The sequence below is a fragment of the Octopus bimaculoides genome, chromosome 2 (genome assembly GCF_001194135.2).
Source record: "Octopus bimaculoides isolate UCB-OBI-ISO-001 chromosome 2, ASM119413v2, whole genome shotgun sequence".
NCBI lineage: Eukaryota > Metazoa > Mollusca > Cephalopoda > Octopoda > Octopodidae > Octopus > Octopus bimaculoides.
Genome location: NC_068982.1, coordinates 70,973,189 through 70,984,482, shown reverse-complemented (window position 1 = coordinate 70,984,482; position 11,294 = coordinate 70,973,189). Strand labels below are relative to the sequence as shown.

Below are 11,294 nucleotides of genomic sequence, written 5' to 3'. Positions count from 1 at the left end.
TATATATATATATATATATATATATATATATATATATATATATATTTATATATATACACACACATGCACATACACTTGAGTTCTGTTTCTTCCATTCTACCATATATATAAAATCATCACCACCGTTTTAACATCCAATGTTCCATGCTTACATGAGTTCATTGGAAGTTGTTGAGGCAGATTCTCCATGGCCAGATGCCCTTCCTGTTGCCAACCCTCATCAGTTTTCAATGAAGGTAATATTTCCCCATGGCCAGACATGTTTTCTCATGGAAAACTGAAACAAATAATGTAGCTTACATGATAGTGATGCTTACTTACAACATCACGTCAGGTCAAGACAAAGGTACACACACACACACACACACACAGGAGCAGATGTTGCTGCATGTTTAAGAAATTTACTTCCCGTGCATGAGGTCTCAGGTTCAGTCCCACTGCATGGCATTTTGCACAAGTCTTCTACTATATCTCCAGGTTGACTAAAGCATTGTGATTGGATTTGGTAGATGGAAACTGAAAGAAACCAGTTGTGTGTGTGTGTGTATGCACCTTTTTCTTAACATCATGGGCATTGTCATCATGTAGGCAATGTTGTTTGTTTCTGGTCTTCAGTGAAGAACATGTCACACCATGGGGGAAATATTACCTTGCATGGAAACAGGTGAGGGTTGGTGACAGGAAGAGCACCCTGTTGTAGAAAATCTTCCTCAAAATATTCCACTGAACTGATGTAAGCATGGGAGAGTGGAGGGTTGTCGCTGAAGAGGTCACAGATGTGAGATGAAAGATTTCCGGACAATGGACACGAGTTAAAATAATAAAGTAAGAATAGTAATAAACGAGTGAAGAAAAAATATATAGTGCATGTGTTGATTTGGCAAGAAAAAAAAATTACCATCCTGAAATAGAACAATATCTGTTTCAACACACAATTTCACAATTGCAAAATGAATTGATAGATGAAAAAATTTATATATTCCTTCTCTTGCTTTCAGTTCATTTTGGTATTTATATAAATTGTATTTATCTCGGTAAGTTTCTTAATTGTTTTGAACACTTCACCATTATTACAGTGATAATTATTGTTCAATTATTTAAGGAAGTGGTTCTCAATCATTTGTTGCCTATTGACCCCTTTGATTCCTATTTTATTCAACTGGACCCCACCTCTCCCATAGCCATTCATTGCTTTAAAAAAATCCTATTATATTTATATAATTAAGTATTATTAGGAATTGTCTAAAAAATTGTTGGTAATGTTTTTATAAGTGCAGGTGTGGCTGTGTGGTAAGAAATTTGCTTCCCAACCACATGGTTCTGAGTTCAGTCCCACTGCATGGCACCTTGGGCAAGTGTCTTCTACTATAGCCTCAGGTTGACCAAACCTTGTGACTGGATTTGGTAGACGGAAACTGAAAGAGACCCCTTATGTGTGTGTGTGTGTGTGTGTGTGTTTGTATCTGTGTTTGTCTCCCCACCACCACTTGACAACTGGTGTTGGTGTGTGTTTGTTTCCCTGTAACTTAGCAGTTCGGCAAAAGAGGCCAATAGAATAAGTACCAGGCTTTAAAAAATAAGTACTGGGGTCGACTCATTTGACTAAAAAAAAAATTCAAGAATGTGCCCCAGCATGGCCGTAGCCTAATGACTGAAACAAGTAAAAGATAGAAGATATTGTAGAAGTATAAGTAATTTATTGCAGGGAAAGGATCCCAGTTGAGAACCACTGGCTTCCATGTTGACATGGGTTGGACAGTTTGACTGGGTTTGACAAGTAGAAGGATTGTATCATGCTCCAATGTCTACTTTAGCATGACTCCTATGGCTGGATGTCCTTTCATATCTCAACATTGTACCTAACTTCACAAGTACTTCATCATCATCATCATCATCGTCGTCGTTTAACGTCCGCTTTCCATGCTAGCATGGGTTGGACGATTTGACTGAGGACTGGTGAACCAGATGGCTACACCAGGCTCCAATCTGATTTGGCAGAGTTTCTACAGCTGGATGCCCTTTCCAACGCCAACCACTCTAAGAGTGTAGTGGGTGCTTTTACGTGCCACTGGCACAAAGGCCAGTCAGGCGGTACTAGCAACAGCCACACTCAAAATGGTGCATTTTACGTGCCACCTGCACAGGAGCTAGTTCGACGGCACTGGCAATGATCTTGCTCGAATGTCTTTACACGTGCCATCCGGCACAAGTGCCAGGAAGGTGATGCTGGGCACAGGTGCCATGACGATTTCGCTTTCGCTTGCCCCAATAGGTCTTTGCAAGCAGAGTTTAGTGTCCAATGAAGGAAGGTACGTATAAGTGGGCTGGCTGATATACCTAATTTCACCATATGACTACATCAATTATTATCAGTATTATAGTTAATGATGTACCCACTCTCAAATTACATCTTTTAAAAAAAATATCCTGATTGAAAAAAATATACCAAAGCCTGCAAATTTCACATGACACTTGTTCATTTATTTAACATCATGGCTAGCATGGCTAAGATGGGTGAAGTATTTGAGGCAGGATTTTTATAGTTCAATGCTCTTTCTGTCTCTAACCCTCAACTTTCTTTTCAAGAAAGTGATTCTTTTATTCCAGGGGAACTTGAAATCACAAAGCTATCAGGTGATTCGTTGACAGAAAATGTCAACAAACATCATGAGTTCCAGCCCAAAGACAAACAGTGAAATACTGCTTGTAAGTGAGTTGCAAATGATGATGATGTTTTTATAGCCATAGCCAAGCACAGATTGTGAACATTCACACAGACATACACAAGCATGGCTGTGTGGTTAAGAAGTTTTCTTCACAATCATGGAGTTTCAAGTTCAATCCCAATGTGAGGTAACTAGGTTATGAGTCTTCTACTATAGCCCCAGGCTGACCAATAGCCTGTGAGTGAATTTGATGGATAGAAACTGTGCAGTCACCTGTCATATATATGTGTGTGTGTGTGTGTGCATGTGCATATGTGTGTGTTCACAACCACAGGCTTTTAAGTTTAGTCCCACAGTGTGACACCTTGAGCATGTCTTATACTATAGCCCTAGGCTGACCAAAGCCTTATGAATGAATTTGGTAGATAGAAACTGAGAAGCCTGCTTTATATATTTATGTGTGTGTCTGTGTGAACCACAAGTGTATATGGAATAAGTACTGAGGTCAATTCATTTAATAGTACTTCAGCATAGCTAGTCTGATGAGTGAAACAAATACACACACACACTCTCTCTCTCTCTCTCTCTCTCACTCACATAAGCACATATATATATATATATATATATATATATATATACACACATATAAATAAAACAGGCTGGGAGAACCTACCCTGACTGCTATTGCTACACTGCAGAACACTCAACCAACCAACTGCATCAACAGATCACTAAAGCATGAAACATAATAGATTGGTGCTTTGTTTACCTATTATCAACTCAATGGATACCAAAGTGCCATTGAAATTCTTAAACAGAGTTAACCAAATTGCTTAACAACAACAGTAACAACAGATGCTAAATATATTTCTTTTATCTTTTTTTCGTTTATCTTTTACTACTTTCAGCCATTAGACAATGGCCATGCTGGGACACCACCTTGAAGAATTTAACTGACTCTAATACTCATTTTTACTTTTTATAAGCCTGGTACATATTTTATCAATTACTTTTGCTGAACTGCTTAAGTTATGAGGACAAACCAGCACCTGTTGTCAAGCAGTAGTGTACTTTTTATTAATTTGCATTTTTATATTTCAGGTTCCATATGTGACTGTTTAATCATGCCACATACAAAAGAAGCCTTGGAATTAACCGAATTTCAAAGAGGCTGTATTGTGGGTCAATCTGAAGGTGAACCAAGTCAGCATAAAATTGCAGAAAACCTTGAGATCCCTCTTTCTTCAGTTAATAGAGTGATTGCGCAATTCACCAGGGAGAGGAAGGAGTCAACATCACCTTGTCCAGGTTGACCAGGGCCCTCTGACAGGAACCTTCACTTTGTTAAGAGAAGTGTAGAGGATAATGCTCGTTGCAAGACCCCTGACATAGCAGAACCAGTTGATGTCAGTCCCAAAACAGCTGTCAGATATCACCACAAACTTGGCTACTATGGCAGAGCAGCAAGAAGGAAGCCACTTCTTCCATCAGCCAATATCAAGCAGAGAAAAGATTGGGTCAGTGAGATGGTGGAGAAACCACTAGCATTTTGGGACACTGTCATATTCTCTGATGAGTCCAGTGGTCGAGTGTGGGTTTGGAGATTGTGATCACGAATTTGACATGAAAAGATTGCAGCCAAAAATGAAACACAGCGGCTATTCTGTGATAGTCTAGGGAGCAATGGTCAATCAGAGCTATGGAGTGTGAGGGAAACATAAACTCAGATAAATATGTGTCCATATTGCAGAAAGGACTCCTGCCAGTCTTCTCCCAGTGGTGAAATGTTTAAAGAAGACTCTTTATTTATGGAAGATGGGGCTCCTTGTCACACAGCTAAAAAGACTCAAGATTAGTTGGATGAGAATGGCATTAAAAAGCTTCCATGGCCAAACCAGTCCCTGATGTGAATCCTATTGAACACCTCTGGAGCATAATGGGCAGGACACTTCATAAAAAGAACAACAAAGCATCCTCAAAACCAGATCTTTTGAGATTACTGCATGAAACTTGGCAAGAAATTCCCCAAGAGAATATTCGTCATCTGATCAGTAGCCTGCCTAATAGGTTTCTTGCATTGAAAAATGCAAAAGGCAATACTTTGTGAGTGAATACCTTGTGAGTGAATTTGGTAGTAGTAACTGAGGTAGCTCATCATATGTGTGTGTGCTTTTGTGTTGGTTTGTTTACATCCTTGTAAGTTTCAGTGACTGGTAGAATGAGTACCTGACTTAACAAAATAAGTATTGGGATTCGATTTGTTAAACTAAACACTTCAGGTGGTGCTCCAGTGCAATGAAAAACTTGTAAAAGGCAAAAAATAAAAAAAAAATTTACTTACAGTATTAGTTATTTGAGTCCTTGTAGAGAATTCTTTCTCTAAATTCTTTAATTCTGAAGAGGTCTGAAAGGAAGAGAAGTGTTGGTGAAAACATTTAAATACTATATAATTTTTTTCAATTACTTATTACTTAATATAATATTATATATAGGTGCAGGCATGGCTGTGTTGTAAGAAGTTTGCTTCCCAACCATATGGTGCCAAGTTCAGTCTCATAGCATGCCGCCTTGGGCAAATGTCTTCTAATGTAGCCTCAGGCTGACCAAAGCCTTGTGAGTGGATTTGGGAACTGAAAGAAACCTTTGTGTGTATGTGTGTGTGTATATAGCTATGTGTGTGTGGCTTTGTGTCTGTTTGTCCCCAACCACCGTTTGACAACTGGTTTTGATATGTTTACCTCCCTGTACCTTAGCACTTCGGCAAAAGACATCAACAGAATAAACTTCAGGCTTAAAAAAATAAGTACTGGGGTCGATTCATTCAACTAAAATTCTTCAAAGTGATGCCCCAGCATGGCTGCAGTCTAATGATCGAAACAAGTAAAATAATTAAAGATATGTATTTTCATATTACAAATACCATTCAGAATTCTCTCCTCCTTCATCCCTTTCACTCCATACTCTTGCCTCCTTCATTCGTCCATCTATCCTGGTATTTCTGTTATTGCTCTCTCTCTTTCTCTCGTCGATTCACTTCCTCAGCTACATAGCCCTGATTGAACAAACATGTCTTAGCTTATGGGGTACACAATAATCCCACTAGTGTTGGTGCCAGTATAGAATCTATCCAGGACAATCTGCAAAGTAGTCGGCCAGCAAGTGGAGACACGAGGGTTGATAAAGCCCTTCAGTAATGCTTTTATGTATAGTAATTTCCTTAGGGATTATACCACGATTAAATGCTTCCAGTGCACTCTGTAAAGTGGTTGGTGACAGGAACAGCACCCAGCTGCAGAAACCATGCCAAAAATGAAACTTATGAGAGAGACTTTTGCTCTGATCCATCAAAGAAGGCATACATCATCATCCTTCTCATTGTTTAACATCCAATTTTCCATGCTTGCTTGGGTCATATGGAATCTGTTGAAGCAGTGCTTTTACAGCCCAATGCCCTTCCTATTGCTGACCTTCACCTACTTCCAAGCAAGGTGATATTTCCCCATTGTCAGACATGTTTTTCATTGGAAGACTAGAAACAAACAACATTACTTGTGTGATGGTGATACTTGTTTACAATCTTCACATGATGTCAAAACAATAGCACACATAAAAACACACACACACACACACACATACATACATACACATACATGACAGGCTTCTTTCAATTTCCGTCTATCAAATCCACTCACAAGACTTTCATTGACCCGAGGCTATAGTAGAAGACTCATGCCCAAGGTGTCTTGCAGTGGAACTGAACTCAAGACATGGTGGGAAGCAAGCTTCTCAGTCACATAACCACACCTGTAATAACCAACTAGGACTTCCAAGACCCACAGAACACATGCCAGCATGGAAAGCTAACATGAAATGATGATTGTTACTCTTAATTTAACCAAGATGTCTTGCTTAAATAATTTTAGGCATGCTCACTAACAATAGCATAGTTCAATGAACTAAGCCAGAGAGACACACAAGAGTACCATGGAAATTAACAGATAGCTGAATGTGTTCCACCAGAAATGCTTGAGAAGGATTCTGAGAACATACTGGCAAGGGCACATAACCAATGAGTCAACACAAGCCCTCTTAGTGAAAACATTATCAAAGAACATAAATTAAAACTAGCAGGTCACATACTCTGGCTACCAAAACAAAGCCATTCTAAAACAGCTTTTAAATGGACACCACCAAAGGGAAAAAGAAATTACATGGTGCAGAACATTCATAAATGATATGAGAGAGGCCAATATCACATGACTTGATGTAGATTAAAACCATAGCCAACAGAAACCAATGGCGTCAGCTTGCTTGCTCCCTAATGTACTCAAGGACGCAAGAGAAACTAAAACTTCAAAATGCTTCATAATTCCTAAATTTATAGTGAAAAAGAGGAGTTGATTCATTGGCCTAACTATGGTTACCTTTTCAATAATTTTGTTCATTTCTTCAGTATGGTGTTTCTGAATATTATTCCGGTGGTGTTCCATCTGGGTATGCATTTTGCTGACCTAGAAGGAGAAGAATTACAATGTTAACTGTTGTACAACATCAAAAGCAAACTGAATGACTTTGCAGTAATTCATTTCCAATTGCTTTAGTTAATTTAAATGTCAAACACATGGTGTGCCTTGATGGAGAGCTATTGTTAAGGGAGATAATTATTTCTGATAAATCTTGGTGGGAATAGAAATTTGAATTTTAAACTGAAGAACAAAGAAGATGTATAGAATATACATATGTAATTTTTTTTTTCTTTTGCTTACTCATTACAAAGATCTTAAAATTTCTAGTCAAAGGTAATCATGTGTAGTGGCCATTTCATTCTTATTTGAAATCTTCAGCATGACATGATCTGAGGCAAATAAACTAAACTAAATTAAACATTTTAGGAAAAGAATCCAATTATCACAGTTTATTTTGTCAAAATTGATACCTGATTAAATACCTGTATTTTACACATACATGTATGTATCCACTCACAGAAATTACTTTAAATCTGAATAAATAAAAAATTAATATTTTGTGTGTCATTGTGCATGGGCACAATATATTATTATTATTGTATTATTGTTGTTGTTACTATTATTATTATTATTTTATAACCCCCAGGCACAAACACTTGGTAGAGATAATTTTAAAATTCAATTTCATATCTTAATTTAATTCAATCTACTTCAATTCAATTTATTATGATTGCACCCTAATATCCTAATAGTTGATAAAAGCTGATATAATAATTGTATTAGGGAAAGATTTTTGTGGTGAATTGGTTCAGACAGAAACAACATTGACATACTTTCTCTAGAAAGGTAGAAAGTAAAAGCAGTGCTAAAAATCTGCTTCTCCCATTCCAGCATCTACAGTTCCCTTTCTTTCACAACATGCCTATTTGGAGTGTCAGTAAACATACATTTTCAATTTTCTTGTAAGCTATCCAATGCCAGAGATATATGAAGCTTCAGAGAAGTAATTAAAATATCTTACTATTTGATATTTTATTGTTTCTCATCCTCTACATCTTCACCACTGCCAATTTTATTTTGGAATTATTGAAAGATATATAAATTTTTTTCTTTTCCTTTTAAATTGAAATATTGCTTAAAATTTATTTAAAAACAAAATTGAAAAAATAGATGTATTTTTGTGATATTCCCTATCTGTCTAACTCTGTCTCTGCTCTCTCTCTCTCTCTCTCTCTCTCTCTCTGTGACTGGTTTTAAACTTTAACAGAAGCCATTATTGTTCAGGAATGTACAATCAGAATGATAGATTGCTTAGAAAGAAAAACAAAAAAACTATGGAGTAGTAGTCATAGAGAGCTGTCGAAAGAAATGTCTGGATATAGTAAAACATGAATAGAAGCTGAAACAAAAGAAGGGGATGGAGTAGTAGAAATAAAACAAAAACAAACAACAACAGCGAAGACAAAGCAAAAACAACAACAAATAAAACAAAAACAAACAACAACAGCGAAAACAAAGCAAAAACAACAACAAAAATCTAATATCTTATGTTGAAAATACACTCCACAGTAATTAGTGTAGTACGAGTTCCAATTAAATCCAACTCTAATAATATCTTGAGATTCAATTAAATAAGACAATAATATGTTCTTGAGAATGTTTCAGAAAAATAATGATTGAATGTATGAATGAATAAATAAATAAAGATAGTAACAGCTCAAGTATTCTAACTGAAAATGTAAGCTGCCGGGATTAAGACTAGGTTTCTGTTTTGTACATTCCATAATGGTAAACTGTGCGATATCTCTCAGATAATGAATCAAAATAATTATGGTTAATTCCCCACGATGCATAGCTGATGCCATTGGAAATAAGTCTAAATAATTAGTGACATGGAAGCAATTTATTCAAGAAGACATCTAAGTATAAAGTAATTGCCAGGGTTAGCATTTACTGGTAAATATAATTCTATTATGTCTGTGTAGACTCTACATGGTAATAGATATGAAATGCATGTTTGAAAATTTAGGTTCATTCAACTTGTAGCAAGATTCCTGCTGAGTTTTGAACCATCATGCTCAGGTTCACCAGCTCAGGACTACAGCTTAGCACAACACTGCCATGAAAAGCGAGGCCAGTTTTGAAAAATTAAATGTGTCACCATAAAAGGTATTAATGTCTACTTAAAAATGGCTCAGTCAATCAAATTGGCTGGTGTGTAATGAAATGAGCTGGAATATTCCTGCAAAAATGCCTGGTCAAATATTCTTGAAACTCTGTTGGGTGTTATAAAAAAAAAACCTAAGATTTTGAACTCCCAGAGGTGCTACTCAAAGCTATGTCAGTCAGCTTTGTGATAGGCATTCTCATTCCTTCTAATTAATTTGTTCCATCCTTTAGAGGTTGTAAGAACAGGTATTAGTTGAGCACTGAAGTCAATGTATTCGACTTCTTCCACCCCTCAAAATTGCTGGCCTTGTGCCAAAATTAAAAAGTATTAGTATTTACCATATTATACAATTAAAACTTGTACTTATTCTATTCAATATCTCTTCAATGCTGTTCTATTGTGTGTAATATATATGTAAAGGCAAATGTTCCAGGTTAATAAAAATGTATGAGTCGACTTTGCCTTTCTTCTTTTTGGGGTGAATAAAATACATACCAGTTGAGCACTGAAGTTGATGTAATTGACTTAACCCTTCCTCCTGAAATTGCTGGCGTTGTGCCAAAATTTGAAACCATTATTATAATTATTAAGGCAAGCGAGCTGGCAGAATCATTAGTACACCAGGCAAAATGCTTAGTGACATTTCATCCATCTTTACACTCTCAGTTCGAAAGTGAGCATTGCACTCACTTTTTCATCTGTATACCAGTAGTCATACACTGATAGGTTCAGGCTCTAAATTGTCTTAATGAAAGGAAATATGATATTGAAGAATATTTCCTAGGTAAAACAAGATTCTGAGCTTTTGAACTGCAATCGAGAATCAGACATCACAATAGTCATCATCAAAATTTAATGTCTGTTTTCCATTCTAGCATGGGTTGGACAGCTTGACAGGAACTGGCAAGGCCAGGGGTCACAGCAAATCCTGTAGACTGCTTTGGCTTGGTTTCTATGGCTGGATGCCCTTTCTAATACTCAACCAGTCTGCAGAGCGTACTGGGTGCTTTTTACGTGACACCATCACCAGTGCCTTTTAAGTGGCACCAGAACCAATGCTTTTTACATGGCACCATCACCAGTACCTTTTATGTAGCACCAGAACCAGTGCTTTTTGTGTGGTACCATCACCAGTGCCTTTTAAGTGACACCAGAACCAGTGCTTTTTATGTTGTACCTTAGTTTGAGGATCTCAATCCTGTTGTGGCATGAGTCTTTTTGTTGAAATAATTTGAATACATATAACCTAGTTGATTAGTCTATCTCTTAGAAAGATTATACTACAAATATGTTGTAGAAAACAGTTACAGGTGGTTTGTTTGTAGTAACTGAGAAATTCTTGAAACAAATTTTGGTTTACATAATCATCATTGTTTTTTAACATTTACTTTTCTGTGCTTGCATAGGTCAGATGTAAGTTATTAAGGCACATTTCTTATGGATGGATGCTCTTCCTGTCACCAACCCTCACTTGTTTTCCAAGCAAGGTGATATTTCACCATGGCTGGATATGTTTTCATGTAAGGTTGGAAGTAGATGACATTGCTTGTATGAAGGTGACATTGTGCAACAGCAGAAAACAAATATTGGGTTGTCCGGAAAGTTTGTGCCGATTTATAGTAGTTTACCTTTCGACTTATTTTAGAACATGGTTGAGTCCATAAAATAGGATTTGACTACACCTCCATTTAGAGCATAGTTTAAGCTATCTTTTCGTGGAAGAAGGTTTCTGTTCCTATAACCTGTGTTAATTCTGTAACCCTTTAAAATGGAAGATAAGAAAGTTCATTTTCGACACTTGATGCTTTTCTTTTTCCGTAAAGGGAAAAATGCCTCACAAGCAGCCAAAGAAATATGCACAGTTTACGGTGATGTTTCTTTAACCGAAAGAACTGTACGGAAGTGGTTTGCAAGGTTCCGAGCTGGAGATTGTAGCCTTATTGATAAAGAGCAATTAGGCAGACCATCCACTACAGATGATGACCAAATCAA

The 11,294-nt window shown here is 36.9% G+C and overlaps 1 protein-coding gene across 4 annotated transcripts in view; it reads right to left on the bottom strand.

Moving 5' to 3' along the window:
- The window catches only part of LOC106883441 (centrosomal protein of 112 kDa), a 141,344-nt gene that overhangs the window by 65,755 nt on the left and 64,295 nt on the right, over positions 1-11,294 (bottom strand). For all 4 annotated transcript variants that reach the window (XM_052978267.1, XM_052978263.1, XM_052978269.1 and 1 more), the window contains exons 11-12: positions 7,091-7,177; positions 5,008-5,070 (exon numbers count right to left, since the gene is read on the bottom strand). In XM_052978267.1, the coding sequence (XP_052834227.1) occupies positions 5,008-5,070; positions 7,091-7,177 (150 nt within the window). The remainder of the gene's footprint in view (positions 1-5,007; positions 5,071-7,090; positions 7,178-11,294) is intronic.